Source organism: Onychostoma macrolepis, chromosome 19 (genome assembly GCF_012432095.1).
Source record: "Onychostoma macrolepis isolate SWU-2019 chromosome 19, ASM1243209v1, whole genome shotgun sequence".
NCBI classification, from domain to species: Eukaryota; Metazoa; Chordata; class Actinopteri; order Cypriniformes; family Cyprinidae; genus Onychostoma; species Onychostoma macrolepis.
The window spans coordinates 30,167,710-30,185,995 of NC_081173.1; the positions used below are offsets into that span (position 1 = coordinate 30,167,710).

Sequence of the window (18,286 nt, forward strand, 5' to 3'; positions counted from 1 at the left end):
ATGACTGATGATTAAGCCATTAACACACAGTAACACTTCTAATTCACACACCAAAGAGTTTTGTTTTAATATAGCCTACATCTTTAATATACATACTAGACTAACTCTACAAAAGATTTTTAGAAGTGTCTCATTATTTTATTTCAGTCATTGTACCTTTAATCCATTTTTCATTTATTCCATTAATAAATAAAACATTTTCTTGTTTAATTTAATATTTAAGTCCTTTCTTTGTTTTCTTTTTTAATTTTTCTTTTTGATTATTTCTCACTAATTGTAAATTATATTTAATTTTATTTATCCTATATTTTACTTTTAAATAATTCCTTACTATTAATGTAAATAATGTAAATAATTTTGATATGCTTATATCAAAAACAGCTGAAATAACTCGAGCAAAATCACGTTTTATTTATTTATTAAATTAGTCATTTATAATGTATATTGAATATTTTTTTTTTTACATTTTAGTTAATTATAATTATAATTAACAAAGTTAATTAGTTTTTACTTTTAAATAGTCTCATACTATTTACAAAAACAACAGAAAAAATCAAACAAAATCACAAGAGACTAATTGTATTTTATTGTTTTATTTTTCTGATTAATTATTTATAATTTATATTTAATTATAATTCTTATTTTATTTTAGTTAATTATAATTATAATTAATAAAGTTAATTATTAACTTTTAAATAGTTCCTTGCTATTTATCAAAACAACATAAACAATATTATGTTAACATATTTATAATTTATATTTTTTATGTTTTAGTTAATTATAATTAATAAAGTTAATTTATTTAATTTTTTTACTTTTAAATAGTCCCCTACTATTTACAAAAACAACAGAAAAAATCTAAACAAAATCACAAGAGATTAATTTTATTGTATTATATTATATTGTATTAATTATTTGGAATTTTTTATAATTATAATTGTTATTTTTATTTTAGTTCATTATAATTATAATTAAGTAAGGTAATTATTTCTAACTTTTAAATAGTTCCTTACTATTAACCAAAACAACATAAATACATTTTATGTTAAAAATGTTATTTTATTTTATTTTTCTATCTGTAGTTCCCCTCCTCTCCGCCAGTGGTCGCGCGTCAATCCGCACTTTTAGCATGCGAACGCACCACGTGCTCCTCCTCATGTGTACGGCATGGCGAACTGGACGCAGGAGGACGGAGCTCCGAAACCCGTCTCAAACCCCGCGGATGTGTCGACGATAGCACAGATATCGGGTGGAGATGTCGCGGCCAGAACCGGCGGAGTCTCCGCGCCGGTACCGTGTCTCATCCCGTCGTTCGCGGACGCGGTGAAGCTGCTGAGCGCGCGGTACTCGTGTCTCGTGCTGGACACGCACCGTAGACACATCGCGCTGCCGCCGCTGTACCTGCGGAAGAAACGCACCGGTATACAGGAGGAACTCAACGCCGAGCTGCTCAAATACTCCAGCAGGTAAAACCACTGGCTGCAGAGAAAATACCACGGTAAATGATGGTAACGTCGCGGAATTTTGCTACAAACTATATGATACTTGTGTAGAAGTGCTTGTCTTTCAGTATTATGATACAGTCCATAAAACCATTGGCTATTATAGTGCTTTTTGTAAACTTGTCATTGTGTCACTGCTTCTATTTGATATAGAAGTACGGTAATACCATGGTACTCTTCACACAGAAAAAAAAGGGGCCAAAAGTGTACCTTTTGGGGTACTACAACTTGTTATTGGAGCAATACGTTACCCTTGAAAGGACACATGTGTACCTTTTTTTTTTTTTTTAACCCCTATTAGGTACATATTAGTACCTTAGAGAAGTAATACGTTCCCATATGTTACTAATAGGGGTAAAAAAGGTACAAATATGTCCTTTTAAGGGTACTGCTCCAATGACAAGTAGTTGTACCCCAAAAGGTACACTTTTGGCCCCCTTTTTTCTGTCTTTGCAAGATTGTCATACTTTTACTGCTCATTAAAGTCAGTTGAATCTAGGACAGTCAACTTATAAAGACAGAATAAAACTAGTGCACTAGTTTGATTATGACTTGCATGTAGTTTGTGTAGAAATGAGCAGATTATAACATGCAGATTACAAAACTAGTAAACAATTATCTATCTCTTGCTATACGTGATGGAAAGTTTTAATTGATGGTTGGAAATAATAGTCATTTTTTGCTTTAGAAATGAGAATTTTGCTAAATATACAGTTGAAGTCAAAAGTTTACATCCCCTTGATTCTGAAATAACTTCATTATTTATTTATTTTTAAATAAATCTGTCATGTTTTATTACACTCACTGTTTAAATGTTTACATTTCAACAACAAATGGGAGTAAAAACATAATTATATCATTAAAAAAGTTTGTTTATAATTCTGTGCAGTTTGGATGCTTGTATACAGCTTTAATTTTCTTTCTTTTTTTTTTTCAGATCAGCATATTTTTTTTTTTTCAATTTGCATCACTGTGTTATTTGGAAAATATTTATTTATTTTCAATTATGTTAGATTACTCTTTTATTTTGATATAGTTCTTATGTATTTTAATCACATTTTTATTCACTAAATTGATTGGTGAAAATTATTATTACAATATTTTATAATTAAAAAACAATCAAATTAGTAAATAAACGTGATTTTAAAAATTTGTTTAGGCAAGGCAATTATTATTAATAAAGATTACAACTGAAACAAATATCTAACAGCCACTCGTTCATCTCTGCTCTTGTTTTGCAGTCTGAAAGGTGTTCCTATGGCATATGACAACATTAAAGTCGTAGGAAAGCACGGAGATATTTATGACGATCAAGGATTCATTCACCTCAACATCGAGGCGTCGTTCGTGGTCTTCAAACCAAAGAAAGGATCGAAGCTCGTGGTACGTCTGACGAGATCTTCGTGAGCTAGAGATCATGTTCTGTGCATGATTATGAGTTAATTGGCTGATGGTGTTTAAAGGGTTAGTTCACCCCAAAATGAAAATTAGCCCATGTTTTACTCACCCTCAAGGCATCTTAGGTGTATATGACTTTCTTCTTTCAGACGAGTACAATCAGAGTTATATTAAAAATTATCCTTGCTTTTCCAAGCTTTAGGATGGGAGTAGGTGGGTGTTTTTGTTCAACAGTCCAAAATTAGTCAAATAAAGCGCGTGCATCCATAATAAAACGTGCCTCACATGGCTCCGGGGGGTGAATAAAGGCCACCTGTATCGAATTGATGCGTTTTTGTAAGAAAAATATGCGCAAAAAGTCATATATTGTACATCTAGGGTGCCTTGAGGGTGAGTAAAACATGGGCTGATTTGAATTTTTGGGGGAACTATTCCTTCAATGTTGTGTTTGTGTGTCGCTCAGGGTGTGATTAATAAAATGGGAGTGGGTCACGTGGGCTGTCTGGTTCACGGCTGCTTTAACGCGTCGGTGGTGAAGCCCAGTCTGCTGAGCTCAGAGCAGTGGAGGGACTCTGGACTGAGTGTCGGACAAAACCTGGAGTTTGAGGTCTTCCAGCTGGACGCCGATGCTGCAGGAGTTCTGCTGATCCGAGGACGGCTGGAGATGTCCAGGTACGGTGAACATATTTTTTATTTATTTTTACCTGGAAACAGCTTTATTAAAGGGATAGTTCAGGCATAAATGAGCATTTGCTGTGAATGCACTCTTCCTCAGGTTGTCCGAGATGTAGAGGAGTTTGTTTCTGCATCAGATTTGGAGAAATGTAGCTTTGCAACACTTGCTCAGCAATGGATGCTCTGCAGTGAATGGGTGCCGTCAAAATGAGTCCAAACAGCTGATAAAAACATCACAATAATCCACACCACTCCAGTCCATCAGTTAACCATTGATGCAAACTCCTCACCTTTTTGAGATCAAAATAGGTCCCCAGTGAGATTTGCTTACGTCCAATGAGAAACTGTTTTTGTGAGGGAGGGAGGGAGGGAGGTGGGATCTTACAAGGGTACTTGTGATCTTACACGGGTAAATAAAAAACAGTTGTTTCAATAAGTTTAGTGTAGTATTTTCTTTCTATTTATTTCAGAAACTGTCTAAAATGGTAATATTTGATGTATTTGAGGTCTGAGATGTGGGAACGGTGAAGAGAGAGGGCAAACATTTTTCATTTTAGGTCTGCGTTGCTGTCTAATCAGCCAATATTGTCTTAAATAGCCTGCAGATAGCACTTCATCTTTTATAACATGGGATTTTGACCAAGTATATTCAAATATCTAGATTTTTGTAAAATGTTGCAACAAAATGTTTTTTTTTTTGTTTTGTTTTTTGTGTGAGAAAAAAAAAACGGTTTTGGACATATAAGGCAATAATAAAAACAAACAAACAAACAAAAAAACACCTTAAAGTAACTACAAAAGAGCATGTAAAGCAATTATCTTCAAAGAAATGTTCTCACCTTTTTCCCCCTTACCTGTTTGCATCTCTGATTAACATCTTGAGAAGCGAAAAGCTGTGTTTGTAAGAAACAAATCCATCATTCAGACAATTTACAGTTGCTTTCAGCTAAAATATGAGTCCATAATCCTTAACACTTCTTCCAGTGAAAAAGTTATCTCGTCTGAATAAGGAGAGAAATCTGCACAGATTACAAGCAAAAGCAGCTCGCTTTTTGATGTGAGAGACAGCAGGAGGTGGACTTCACTGGAGTAAGTGTTATTATGGATTATGGACTCATGTTTTAGCTAGAAGCAATGGTTTGAAGTTTAAAACTTCTTAATGGTGGATTTGTTTTTTTTACAAACACACAGCTGTTCACTTCAAAAGATGTTAACTTATGTGGACTGGAGTGGTGTGGATTACATTTAAAAAAAAAAAAAAATGTAATTCCAGAATCAATAATAATTCATATGAAATTATTTTATTTTAGTCCTTGTTTAGAAAGAATTATTGACTGAAGAAGTGATGTTTAATTAGCGCTCTGGTGGTGGGCGTTTTGACTTGGTTTTCCTGGCAAAATGAAAACTTTAATTTCAGCTTTTGTAAAAAAAAAAAAAAAATCTTATATAATTTGTTTTCTTATTGGCAGGAGCAGCTTAGTGTAGCACTTTATTTATTTATTTATTTATTTAAAAGTATTTTTTAACTTTACTTCACTGATTTTTTTTATATGAAGTCCGGTGTTTTGAAATGACCATTTTGTAGTACTTTAATGCTTGTTGCTCCTGAAATAAAACTCACTAAATATTATATAATATAATAAATATTACTCCTCTTATACATCATGTACAACTTGTATGCAGCATTAGAAAAGCAAGCAAAAATTGCAATACATTGCAAAAAAATAAATAAAAAGTGCAGTACATCAGTTTGGCACCCAAGTATTGTAATAGTATCATTTTGAGAGATAAGTGTATTGTTATTAATAATAATTTATTGATTTTCAGAGTACAAGAGCTTGTGGCCCAAACCGAACAAAAGGAATCAACGGTAGAATCAACTACAGAACCAGAATCCACAGAAGACACAATTGACAGCCCAAAAGCCAAGAAGAAAAAGAAGAAAGACAAGCATGAGAAAGAGTCTGCAGCGGACGAGTCTCTGAACGACAGCAGCCTGGAGCAAACATCAGAAAACCACCAAACCGCCGCCGACACAGAGATGGACTCCAACGCAAACGGACATCACAAACAGAAGAAGAAGAAGAAGAAAGACAAACGACAGGAGTCAGATGAGATCTTGCCCTCTGAGCTCTCGACGAGTGACTCCAGCGGATACGTAAGCGAAAAAACCAGCAGAAAGAGAGCGGCCGAGAGCGACGACGGCCTGCAGGACGCACCTGCCGCCAAAAAGAAGAAAAAGAGCAAATGATTTCACTCACAGGCTGTTTCATGAACTACGAATGATGAGCCCAATGTGACTGAGATACTTTGTGTGATTTATATTTACAGAATATTATAATAAATGTTTTTTTCCTTTGGAGTATTTGCACATTTGTATTTTTCCACCTGAAGAGGGCAGCATGCATTTCACTTTGACTTTTCTTTTCTGTTACACACACAATCCTGAAACTTCCCATATTCTCCTCATTAAACAGTGTTATCTAATGAAGTTAAAATGGGGGAAATCCATAAGCATCCCTCATTTGGACATTTTACGATTAAGGTAAAATAACGGAATAAGCTATTATAAAAGAGTGCCGACAATAATATAAGACATTTATAGTTCAAATATTTTAGTCAAAACGGTCCATCATTGTTTATTGGTCAGATTTTGGTCAGAGTTGCATTAATTACAGTCAGTCTCAACATTAAAGATGTAACTTATAATAGCTCTTACTATTTCAAAAGTTGAGAGTTTTCCTTACATTTGATGATACAAATATAATATTCTTATTTTTGAATAAGTATTTTTTTTGTTTTTTTGCTGCATTTGAAAATATTCTTTATTTTTAGTGCAGTTCTATGTTTGTGTCTGAATCTGATAACTTATTAATAAACATTACAAATGAATTTCATTCATACAATGACATGAATGAATATATATATATATATATATATATATAGGTGTAGTCAACATTAGAAGTGGATCAAAACCTTTCATCAAAGTTGAAACCTAAAACCAAAATGCATTCTTGTCTTTGAACTTTGATTAATGTTTTTTAATCCACTTCTAATGTTGACTACACCTATATATATATATATATATATATCTTGAAAAATATTGTATATTTTATTATTAATTAAAATTATGTAACTAAGCTGCTTTGTTTAAAAATTGTAAAAACCTAATCAAATCAATGTAGTACTTACCAATATTCATGAATAACAATGTAATACCTGCTTCTGAATGTCGCTAAGTTTAGTGTTTTATGCAAAACAAAGAGGTTGAATTTTTGTGTAATCATACAGATCAGTTTTAGTTACACAAATGTAGATTTGGGGAAATTGCTGCAAGTTCTGTGGCATTTAAAAATTATTTTAAAAAGTATCTCAATCCTTAAAGCAATTTAAAAAGAGGAGCGGCTTAAATATATAAATTACTTGCAATTTTTTTTAATTGAAAGTGCTTTTACATATTTGCGATTTATTATTTGTAATTTAAAAAAAAAATGTGTTCTTGGATTTATTGAGGGTTTGTTTTATAATGATAATGCCTTTTTGTTATTTGCAATGAAAAAACAAGCAAGAATGCATTTTGTTGTCGTGACAAATAAAGAAATGGGAAATGACATTAGAAACACCTACAGACCCTCATGGCTGTGTGTGAAGGTAAGTCTAATAATAATAATTCAATTTAAGACATGGAAACACTAGTTTAATTTGTCAAATGTTAAAACAAGAAGACTGTTAAAAATATCTATATAAAAGATATAAGTTGTACATTGAAACTATATTTGAAAATAACCTTCAAGATGTGTAAACTCAGGTTTTTTTCTGATGCAAAAGAAATAAGCCTTTTTTTTTACTTGATATTTCCATGAAGAGCTACTAAATCAAAACATTTCCTGAAAGTGGTGCAAAGGTTTTTCCAAACCACATGAAAACAAAGATTTCATTTCATGCATATTTTTGGATGTTTCGTTTTCTCAGACATTCTTACATGTCACTGAACCTTTGACCTGTTTTTATTCGCAGGTATTGCTCAATAGCCAGAGCACATTTTTTTGAGATGCCAGCTTCTCTCATGATTCCTGTAACATCCTGGACTGCTGGGAATCCATCCTGCAATCCCAAACCTCAAGGTGTTCGTGGGAAAGCGCTCCTCCTGCGTGAGTAACTGTGTGTTATGGGAAATATGTATGAGCATCTTTACAGTAAATCACAGAGCATTGCTGAAGGTTTCTGAGGTCTTCAGCCAGAGCGGCTCTTGAGTCCAGCCGCACGGCACGTCAGGGGCCAGTTGTTCAAAAGTTATCTGATCGGATTTTGGACATCAGATTGGATCAAATCTTGAAAATGGGTTGTTCAAAAGAAAAAAAAAAAAGGATTCTGAATTCGGATTAGATCAAAAAATCCAATCTTGGATTTGATCTGGATTAAATCCTCAATTTGTGTTGTTCAAAACATTTTAGTAAGATTGGGGTACTTTTGATTAAAAAAAAAAAAAAGGATTATTCTGATCCCAGCAGAAGTGTGGATTTTAGGAAACAAAATGTAATAAAACTTTAAAACTGGTCCAAAAAAGACAACATTTTAACCCCAGACAGCTGTCAATATCAAACAAAAATATTACATTTCATTTAAAGTTTTTTTTTATTTTTATCACTCATTGGCACAATCAGAGATGGACCAGTCAGAGTAGTTATTATTGTAAATACAATGCAAAACATCGTCATTTTTTTCCCCCATCAGCATGTCCCTTTAGGGGCTCCATAGAGCACTAGTAATCCAGATTTGGAAATCTGAAGTGTGTATCTGGATCAGGGTGATCCAATCCAATTTTGCTTTGAAAAACCAGCACAAAAGTAAGATGGGTCACCAGATCCTGGATAGCAAAACATGGGATTTCCAAATCCAGATCAGATTAAACTTTTTGAACAACTGGCCCCAGGATGTGAGGAAACATCTCAACCTGGACTCCTTTCAGGTTCAAGTCAGCTGGGATTATGTCCAGACTGATACATTCTGCTTTTCTTTTGCCCCTTTTGTTCGACTAGACAAAGCGAGTCTCTTTGACGGCTCGAGGGGAGTTGGATCTCTCATCCTGAAGGATCCTGGGAGCTCCGTGGGAGGTTTTGGGTCGGATCGTGGCCAGACGGGCTCATAGTTCGAATTGTTCTCACTTAGTTTTTCCATCACTGGGAGTGCTGTGATTCGGGTGGGGGTGAGAATGTGATATTTCGTCGGTTTTATTAGGCCTTCACCTCTGATAAGTGGCCCTTGCTCACATGAGGTGAATTATGTCTTTTTGAGGTTATACAGGGTGTGAGACAAACCAAAGCTCTGATATTCAGGGTCTCTGAAAGCAAACGTCACTCTTTACTTCGACCCAAAACTAATGTGTAGTGATTCGTGGCCAATTTCATCCAGACGTGTTTGTCCAACCAATGGAAAATAATTTAGAGTGCCATAGAAATCATCTGATACCAATTATGATTTGACCAAACAAGTTTTGTGGTTAATGATACATCATTACCTTTTTATCTGACTCCTAAACAGTGTTGGGGTAACGCATGTTACGTAATCAGATTACTTTTTTTTCAAGTGACTAGTAAATTAATGCATTACTTTTACATTTACAAGAATATATCTGAGTTACTTTTTCGAATATGTAACGCATTTTTTTTCTTTCTTTCATTTATTGACTTACAGCTCTCCTGTCCCCATGTTGAGAGAAATTGGGAGTAAGTGTAGTGGCTTATTAATTTCACTTTTGATGTGAAAGGGCTTTTAGAGTTGCCTAAAATATAACTTTTGGGTTTTTGATATTAAAGTCAAATGAGCAAGCCCAGCACAGGTGACAAAAACTGACGTAATGCATTACTTTCCATGTAAAGTAATTAAGTAACGCAATTAGTTATGTTTTATGGAGTAACGCAATATTGTAATGCAAAGTAACTTTCCCCGACACTGTTCCTAAATGCACTGTAAAAAATGATAATTTTTTGAAGTTGTATTTCAGTGTTTCTACAAAATATGTTTAATTTGATGTATTACTTGCCTTGTAATTATTTGTAAAATTCACTATTAATTTCTGAGTGGAAATTGTTTTTACACAGTTCTTTTAGTGTAACTTTTATAGTTAATGAAAAATTTGATAATGTTGTTGAAATATTTTGTCTAATATACAGTATAGCAATTAGGCCTTCTTAGGCACTGTGATGAAAAAGTGAAGATAATCTGGTGGAGGAAGCGGGATGAATGCTTATAAAAAAATATATTTTAAATACCCAAAAGTAACAATAAAAACAGTTCTTTCTAATTACAAACAGGCTTTTAAATACAGCATTTGCGTGTAGCTACTGTGTAATTGCTTAGTGTATCACATTATTATCTTAACTCTGAACTCTCTTGAAATAGTTTCTTGTGCACTTAACGTTAGGAGTGCTATTTGTATGACACACAAGTTGTTGCCTATGTAGGGTGTTCCAAACCAGTCACTTATTAGGGTTTCATTTCAGTTAGAATGTTGCCTTCTATAGAAATAAGGCTCCCTAAGTAGTCAGCAAGGCAGCTCTTTAGTTTGTGGAACGGAGCCATAAGCTATGTTTATTTTTACAGCGATTGCTTTCGCGCCATAAATAAACCCACAGACTCTTTCTGAGGTGCTGCCAAAACGTGCATGATATTCTTCTTTTTTGCTATTACTTTATATCGTCTCCAGTTTTTAATTTCCTGGCAGATATCCTTATTTCCTGCCTCTCAGCTTTGTTAATTAATTGACATAACAAGACCATGCCGTTATAAATCTGTGCTCCGTATAGCAGATAATGACCCAGAATAACCTGTTCTGCATGCCAGATCAGACTCATGGCGGGCTTTACCCTCAGCTCAGGCTCTCTAGGTCTTTTAGTACCTGTCGGGAACGACTGACTCATCGCAGTTTGCCTAGACTAAACTCCCAAAATTCCCAAAACTAACCAAATTCTCATTGGATAACACTCATCTGTCGTGTGTCTCCATGGAGATGGTGCTGTTTTGGATGGGGCTTGTGTTTAACGCCACTTGAGTGTGGTTTTTAATTCAAAGACATAGCCTACTAACAAAAGCATTCAGCCACTTCATTTATCCCGAGTTTGGGGGTCGTCCGTTCGTCTCTGATGTTGGTTTATAGAGGGCGTCCTCAGAAAGGAAGTGTATGGCAAGCCACTTTAAAAATCAATCTATAAAATGTAGGACGACTAGTATCTATATTTATGCTACTAGTACGTACTTATTTATTTTTAGCTAGTTTGTTACTAGTGCTTATTATTATTTAGTAATTATTTATTAGATATTAGTTATTATTATTAGATAGCCTACCAGTACTAATCCATTAGATACTAGTACTTATTAAATAGACACTAGTAATTATTTATTAAGTAATGGTACTTATTAAATATACTAGTACTTCTTCATTAGATATATTCATTAGACACTAGTACATATTAAATATATACTAGTACTTATTTATTAGACACTAGTACTTATTTCAAGAGTGACTAGTAACTATTCTCTTGTTACTAGTAACGCATACCATATTTTGCTTTTGACTTCTATGGAAATCAATTTCAATTATTCATTTCTGACTATTATTCCAATTGTGACTAGTACCTATTTTTATATACTAGCAGTCCTTGGGTACTGGTACTTATTTTTAGATACTTAATCATTAGATACTTGTACCTATTACATAGATACTAGTATATATTACATACTAGTAATTATTGATTAGTTGCTAGTGTTTATTTAATACATACTAGTAAACATTTCTTACTACTGCTTATTTCAAATGTTACTAGCACGTTTTTTTAACTAGTAAACTAGTAACGTTAATTTTACTAGTACGATTTTCAGTTGAACTGACTGTTCATAACATAAGACAAGTAAAAAATCTGTCGTGACTAGTATAATAAGATTTGTTAGTAACAATTACGATTAAGATACTAGTGTCTTATAATTAAGTACTAGTACGTAATGAATGACTACTAGTATCTATTAAATACGTACTAGTATCTAATGAATAGTTTCTGAATAGTTGATATCTGAATGAATTTTTGTTCGTAAAATGTATGTTTTTGTTTTTTTAAAGTAACGACCAAGCTGCCAGCGGCAGTCAGTGAGTTGATCATAGCCTATATTTGATAAATTTTGCCTTCTCAAATCATCACGACTTGCCTAAAATGTATAAAACAGTTTAAGCATATAACAATGTTAGTTTAAACGTTAAATCTAGATAAATGTGCGCTATTAGATGCATATCCAATCATTTGTGCAGAGAGTGTAAGCTAAAGCACGCTTTGCAGGACATGGAGGCACCAGAGCGGTCACTTGCATTTTTTTCTTGATAGTGGAAACAACTTAAAATACGCTGTAATTTTTGCTCATAAAGGTAAGAGTAATACATCATTCGGAACTGTAAAGGGTCTACTTTTATTTGTGTGCACTCACAATATCAACAAAACATTGTGTTTTTATAAAATAAAGAAAACAAACATGATGCGCTTTTTGCCGTCTCAGTCTCTGTGAACAGGAGCGCTTCACAAAAATGAACCGAAACTCAGCAAATACATAAATACAAAAACTATTTCATTATGTAATCCGTAAAGATGCATTTCTCTCTAAAGCCGCATCCAATGAGGAGATGGCAAGTCAGGATCGGCAACTTCATCCTTGCGACGTTGCGACACTGACTCAGAAAACACTAGTTGATTAATAAATAATTAATATATCTCCTTAAAAAGTTACTAGTAACAAAAGAATAAGCCCTCATACCTAAAGAATAAGCACTAGCTAAAGAATAAGTACTAGTAGCACTAAAATAGATACTTGTACATTTTAAGATTAAATGTTAAAACGACTTGCCACAGTAAGTGACCTCATCCTTCAGAGTGATACACTTCTTCAGAATCCTCTTGATTGTTGATTTGTGGCATAAGCGGCTGATTGGTTGTTTGTTACGATTGAACCACAGTCATTAGAATCCCCCCTGCTCCGCCCTGACTAGCACAGGAATGTTTTCCTGGCTCATATTTGACATTTAAAGTATCACTAACATTTTGAGTGTGTGAATAAGTGAAAAGCCTCAGGGATTAATATTTTCCATTCTCTCTGCTTCTGTTTTAAACATAATGTTGCCAGATTGAGCTGTTTGTTGTCAAATGTTGTAGAGCTTTTGGATGATTATTATTGAGCAGTGATATTGCATAATTTTGGCCTTCTGCAGGCACACATTTTAAAAGACTGTAAACACCCTGTTTTTGACCTATATTTCCTGGATGTACAATTGTTTATTGTGATTATTAGTAAAAATTAGCATATAAGCATGTTTGCTCTTGGCAATGTTTTATAAAAGCAATTAGGCACATGAGGGTGTGCCTCAATCTGTGTTATTTTAGTATAATTGAGATTCTTTTCATATTTTGATTATTGATTAACATTTTTTTTATTATTATTATCAATGTTGAAAACAAATGCGCTGTGGAAGTATAATTATTATTTTTGTGGAAACTGTGATACATTTTTATTTTCAGGATTCTTAGATAAAGAGAAAGTTCAAAAGAACAGTATTTATTTAAGATATAACTATTTTGTAACATTATGTCTTTATTATGTCTGCAACATGTCTTTACTGTCACTGTCAATTTAATGCATCCTTGCTGAATTAAAGTGTTAATTGTGTGTGTGTGTGTGTGTGTTATACATACACACACAGATATATACACACAACAGTTCTTTCTGATCCTCGAATCTAATTGGCTGATAAGAGTGTGATATTCTAGTGATAACAGAACTCCAACCATTTCACCGTTTGTATTCACTCAATAATTTTCATTGTTACTTGGCAACTGTAATAATGGACTAATAGGCCATATTACATATTGATAATTTTTTATTCGTAATATTATTCTAATAATTATAATTATTATTATTCTTATTGCTAATTGTGCATATTTAGTGCAGTTTTTCTATATTATGTTGCTGGCCCTTTTTTAAGCAATAAGTGTTAAAGTGCATTTTTCCACACAGTGGTTTACCACAGCACCTCTTAAGCATGGTAAAATTACTGCAACGGACAGTTTCACATAATTTATCTGTATAATTCTAACTTTCAAATGAATCTCTGCTCAGTGTTTGATGTTCTTGAGTTTTATGGCCGGTGGATCTCAGAGACAGGCTGCTGCCAGCACGAGTGACATAAGACAGATGAGACGCCTGCAGCTGGGATTTATGTGCATCTTGCAGAGGAGAGAGATGAGCTGAGATGGGTGGAGAGGATTTGGACCGCCGTGCTGCTGGCGTCCCGGGTAAAGCCCACGGATGGGTTCTAGAGAAGTGATATTCGCTCGTATTCGGGCTCTGCCGCGGGGATGAATGCGCTAATTGGCTCTGGCTCTCCCCACGTAGCCTGTGTCAAACTTTCCAGGCGGACAGGCTTTGAACCACACACATGAAAGCAGCAGGGATTTATGGGAAATGGTCGTCGGTTGTGACGTGTGGGTCCAGACACGCTGACACACCTCACGGGCCCCCCGGACCCACTGCCGGCCACCTCCCGTGATAATTAGTGATTTGTAAGCAGTTCTGCTCTGGCTTTCCAAGCTCCCAGCACTGGAAAGTCGTAAAAGAAAAAGACAGAAGAAAAAAACACTTAAGCGTTCTAACAGCCCGACCCGCTTGCCCAACATGGACCCGTATCTTGGCTTAAATAGTGGGATTGAATCATATCAAAGGGGTCACTGACATCCGTGAAATCTTTTTATGGCTTTTTCAAAGGCATTTCTGGGAAATTTATTGGCCTGTTGGCACCTCTGCTTTTTTACTTGCATACTTTGACACTTAGATTTCCCCAAAGAAAGAGTCCAAGATGCTTTGTTTACCAAACATCTAATTTGGGTATTATTTCAAAACTGCTGAGTGGCTTTTAATGTGTTTGGCTTTTAATAATGCCCATATTCTCACTTTGAGAATTATTTGAGAAGAACATTGACAGGCAATCAGAATACATCCGACTTTAAAGAGCTCGGGCCTTTAAAGCGGCAGGTGACAAAACTGCTGTGCTTATAATAAACGTTACCACAAACTGTAAAAAAATCTAAAGTTGAGAAAACTTAAAAGTTTAAGGCAACCAGCTTCATGAGATTTTTGAGTTTTCTCAACTTTTTGTTTTCAGTTTATACAACAAAAATAAAAAAAAAACCTTGTTACTCGTGGACACGAATATTTTAGTTATCATTCTTGATGTGAATGGGCCTTATTTGGGTAGTATTTCAAAACTGCTGTTTGGGTTTTAATGTGTTTTTATTATAAGTTCTGCATTTTTGTCGGCTGCCGATTATGGACACCCTTTTCACAAGACTGTGATGACGCACGCGTTTAACAGTCATCAGCATCGTAAATCCTCTAAAGTTTTTTATATTTATATATTTTTTTAAATGTATGTACATTTATAACACTATACTTTGTATTAAATCACCTTTGCATCAAATTACAAAAAAACTAACGCTAATGCGAGGGTGCTTCTAATGCAGCATCAATGTGAGCGATGGTAAATTTGTCATCGTTCTCTCTTCTGACTGCCGTTATCAGTCTCTCTTAATTTTTTTCCTTTTTTAAAAAGTCGTGAAAACACTATCGTGGAGTTTTTCTTTTGCTATTTGAGCAAATGGGAATGCAAAAAAATATATTTGTGCTACTCTCCCGTTCACTGCAATTCAAGTTAACCCAACTATGACGACTTCCGGAAATGTGAAAAGGGTCCTTTTCTCAAGTAATTCTCAAAGTGATTCCAGCGATACCGTTCTTCTGTGTTGATATTGTTGTACAGTGGGGCAAAAAAGTATTTAGTCAGCCACCAATTGTGCAAGTTCTCCCACTTAAAAAGATGAGAGAGGCCTGTAATTTTCATCATAGGTATACCTCAACTATGAGAGACAAAATGAGAAAAAAATCCAGAAAATCACATTGTAGGATTTTTAAAGAATTTATTTGCAAATTATGGTGGAAAATAAGTATTTGGTCAATAACAAAATTTCATCTCAATACTTTGTTATATACCCTTTGTTGGCAATGACAGAGGTCAAACGTTTTCTGTAAGTCTTCACAAGGTTTTCACACACTGTTGCTGGTATTTTGGCCCATTCCTCCATGCAGATCTCCTCTAGAGCAGTAATGTTTTGGGGCTGTCGCTGGGCAACACGGACTTTCAACCTTTCGATGGGGTTGAGATCTGGAGACTGGCTAGGCCACTCCAGGACCTTGAAATACTTCTTACGAAGCCACTCCTTCGTTGCCCGGGCAGTGTGTTTGGGATCATTGTCATGCTGAAAGACCCAGCCATGTTTCATCTTCAATGCCCTTGCTGATGGAAGGAGGTTTTCACTCAAAATCTCACGATACATGGCCCCATTCATTCTTTCGTTTACACGGATCAGTCGTCCTGGTCCCTTTGCAGAAAAACAGCCCCATGCTTCACAGTAGGTATGGTGTTCTTTGGATGCAACTCAGCATTCTTTCTCCTCCAAACACGACAAGTTGAGTTTTTACCAAAAAGTTCTATTTGACCATATGACATTCTCCCAATCCTCTTCTGGATCATCCAAATGCTCTCTAGCAAACTTCAGACGGGCCGGACATGTACTGGCTTAAGCAGGGGGACACGTCTGGCACTGCAGGATTTGAGTCCCTGGCGGCGCAGTGTGTTACTGATGGTAGCCTTTGTTACTTTGGTCCCAGCTCTCTGCAGGTCATTCACTAGGTCCCCCGTGTGGTTCTGGGATTTTTGCTCACAGTTCTTGTGATTATTTTGACCCCACGGGGTGAGATCTTGCGTGGAGCCCCAGATCGAGGGAGATTATCAGTGGTCTTGTATGTCTTCCATTTTCTAATAATTGCTCCCACAGTTGATTTCTTCACACCAAGCTGCTTACCTATTGCAGATTCAGTCTTCCCAGCCTGGTGCAGGTCTACAATTGTGTTTCTGGTGTCCTTTGACAGCTCTTTGGTCTTGGCCATGGTGGAGTTTGGAGTTGGACTGTTTGAGGTTGTGGACAGGTGTCTTTTATACTGATAACGAGTTCAAACAGATGCCATTAATACAGGTAACAAGTGGAGGACAGAGGAGCCTCTTAAAGAAGAAGTTACAGGTCTGTGAGAGCCAGAAATCTTGCTTGTTTGTAGGTGACCAAATACTTATTTTACAGAGGAATTTACCAATTAATTCTTTAAAAATCCTACAATGTGATTTTCTGGATTTTTTTTCTCATTTTGTCCATAGTTGAGGTATACCTATGATGAAAATTACAGGCCTCTCTCATCTTTTTAAGTGGGAGAACTTGCACAATTGGTGGCTGACTAAATACTTTTTTGCCCCACTGTAGTTGTGGTGTCAAATTCTAAGAAACGTAACTACAAAGATAACGATAAATAGTGTACACACAAATGCACAATATTGTTCTGTTTATTATAAGCGCTGTAGTTTCGTCATCTGCTGCTTTAAATGTGCGAGCTCAACAGGATGGATTCTGACTTGCTGTCAGTGTTTTTAAATTTCATCTGCTGGAAAAAATAATTCTGAAAGTGATTACAGTGATATTGTTCTTCTTTCTTGTTATCTTGTTCACACCAAGATCGATAACTATGAGAGGATAACGAAACTATATTAGCATCCACACTAACGGACGATGACGTTCGGGACCAATATTTCACAGGACAGTATTTTCCCACTTATTTTCTTCAGAAATGTTCACTGTCAGTACTTCTCACTGTAAGTCACTGAGATCTTGTCTAGATTTTCAGTGAAGTAGTGAGTATTTTAACTCTGGAATCAGTGCAAAAAGGAAACGTATGTGTTGATGGCAGTTCCAGTGTTGCCACACCAACTCATTTTCAGGCAAAGTTGCTAAAGGAAGGTCGATTTGTTGCTAAAAGTTGCTTTAACTCTGTTAATATGGTGGAATTTTCCAAACTGATTTTTCCACAGGTTTTTTTACCTGCATTTTTAATTACGCATTGTATTTTGTGTTTTCAGGTTACAGGGTTACAACAACAGATAATGGATAACGGATAATGTCCTGGAAAATTACTAGTACCTTTTCCATTTTTTTTCTAGCTATTTTTCTTACAGTGTACTAACAATCACAGGTACAAGCTACGAACAAAGTATCATAAATGAACAATTATTAAATTATTAAAGTATTAAATTATTATTAAATTAAGCAATTGCAAATAGCAGCTAACTTAATACACGTGATGTGTGTACTGCTAGGCATCTTTGGTTTCCTCTTTTTGTGTAATTTAAATGGTAAATGTGTGCCTTTTTATCATTTTAGTCACTTATGAAAAGTTTCCAAATACATTTTAAAAATAGCTAAATTTGTTGCTAGGTGCTTTTGGAGGAAACATTTTCTAGGATACTCTGAAAAGTTCCAAAATTGCTAAGTTGGCAACACTGGGCAGTTCACAAGAGGGCGTAAATGTGCTGTAGCGCACACATGTGAATGGTCTCAGAGAGAAAACTGCTCAAACTACATTCGTGTCCACTTACAAGAGTCTTTAGCACTTTCAGAGGCAATATCCAGAGCACAAAGTTATTCTATTATTTCTGTTCTAGTTACCAAGACAAAAGTTTTATTCTAAGCAGCACATTTCAAAAATACTGTGCAATGATTTAGAAAAAACTTAACACTGAT

At 35.0% G+C, this 18,286-nt stretch overlaps 1 protein-coding gene across 1 annotated transcript; it reads left to right on the forward strand.

The window, feature by feature from the left end:
- Positions 1-1,109: 1,109 nt before the first annotated feature.
- On the forward strand, positions 1,110-5,931 carry polr1f (RNA polymerase I subunit F). Its single transcript, XM_058753650.1, has 4 exons — positions 1,110-1,466; positions 2,744-2,885; positions 3,364-3,572; positions 5,403-5,931. The coding sequence occupies exons 1-4, from the start codon at positions 1,168-1,170 to the stop codon at positions 5,824-5,826; spliced, it is 1,074 nt and encodes a 357-aa protein (XP_058609633.1). The 5' UTR covers positions 1,110-1,167; the 3' UTR covers positions 5,827-5,931.
- Positions 5,932-18,286: the final 12,355 nt, after the last annotated feature.

Coding starts and splice junctions, on each gene's coding strand:
- polr1f (XM_058753650.1), top strand. CDS start 1,168: ATGGCGAACTGGACGCAGGAGGACGGAGCTCCGAAACCCGTCTCAAAC. Junction 2,886..3,363: donor AGAAAGGATCGAAGCTCGTG/GTACGTCTGACG, acceptor TGTGTCGCTCAG/GGTGTGATTAATAAAATGGG. Junction 3,573..5,402: donor GGACGGCTGGAGATGTCCAG/GTACGGTGAACA, acceptor ATTGATTTTCAG/AGTACAAGAGCTTGTGGCCC.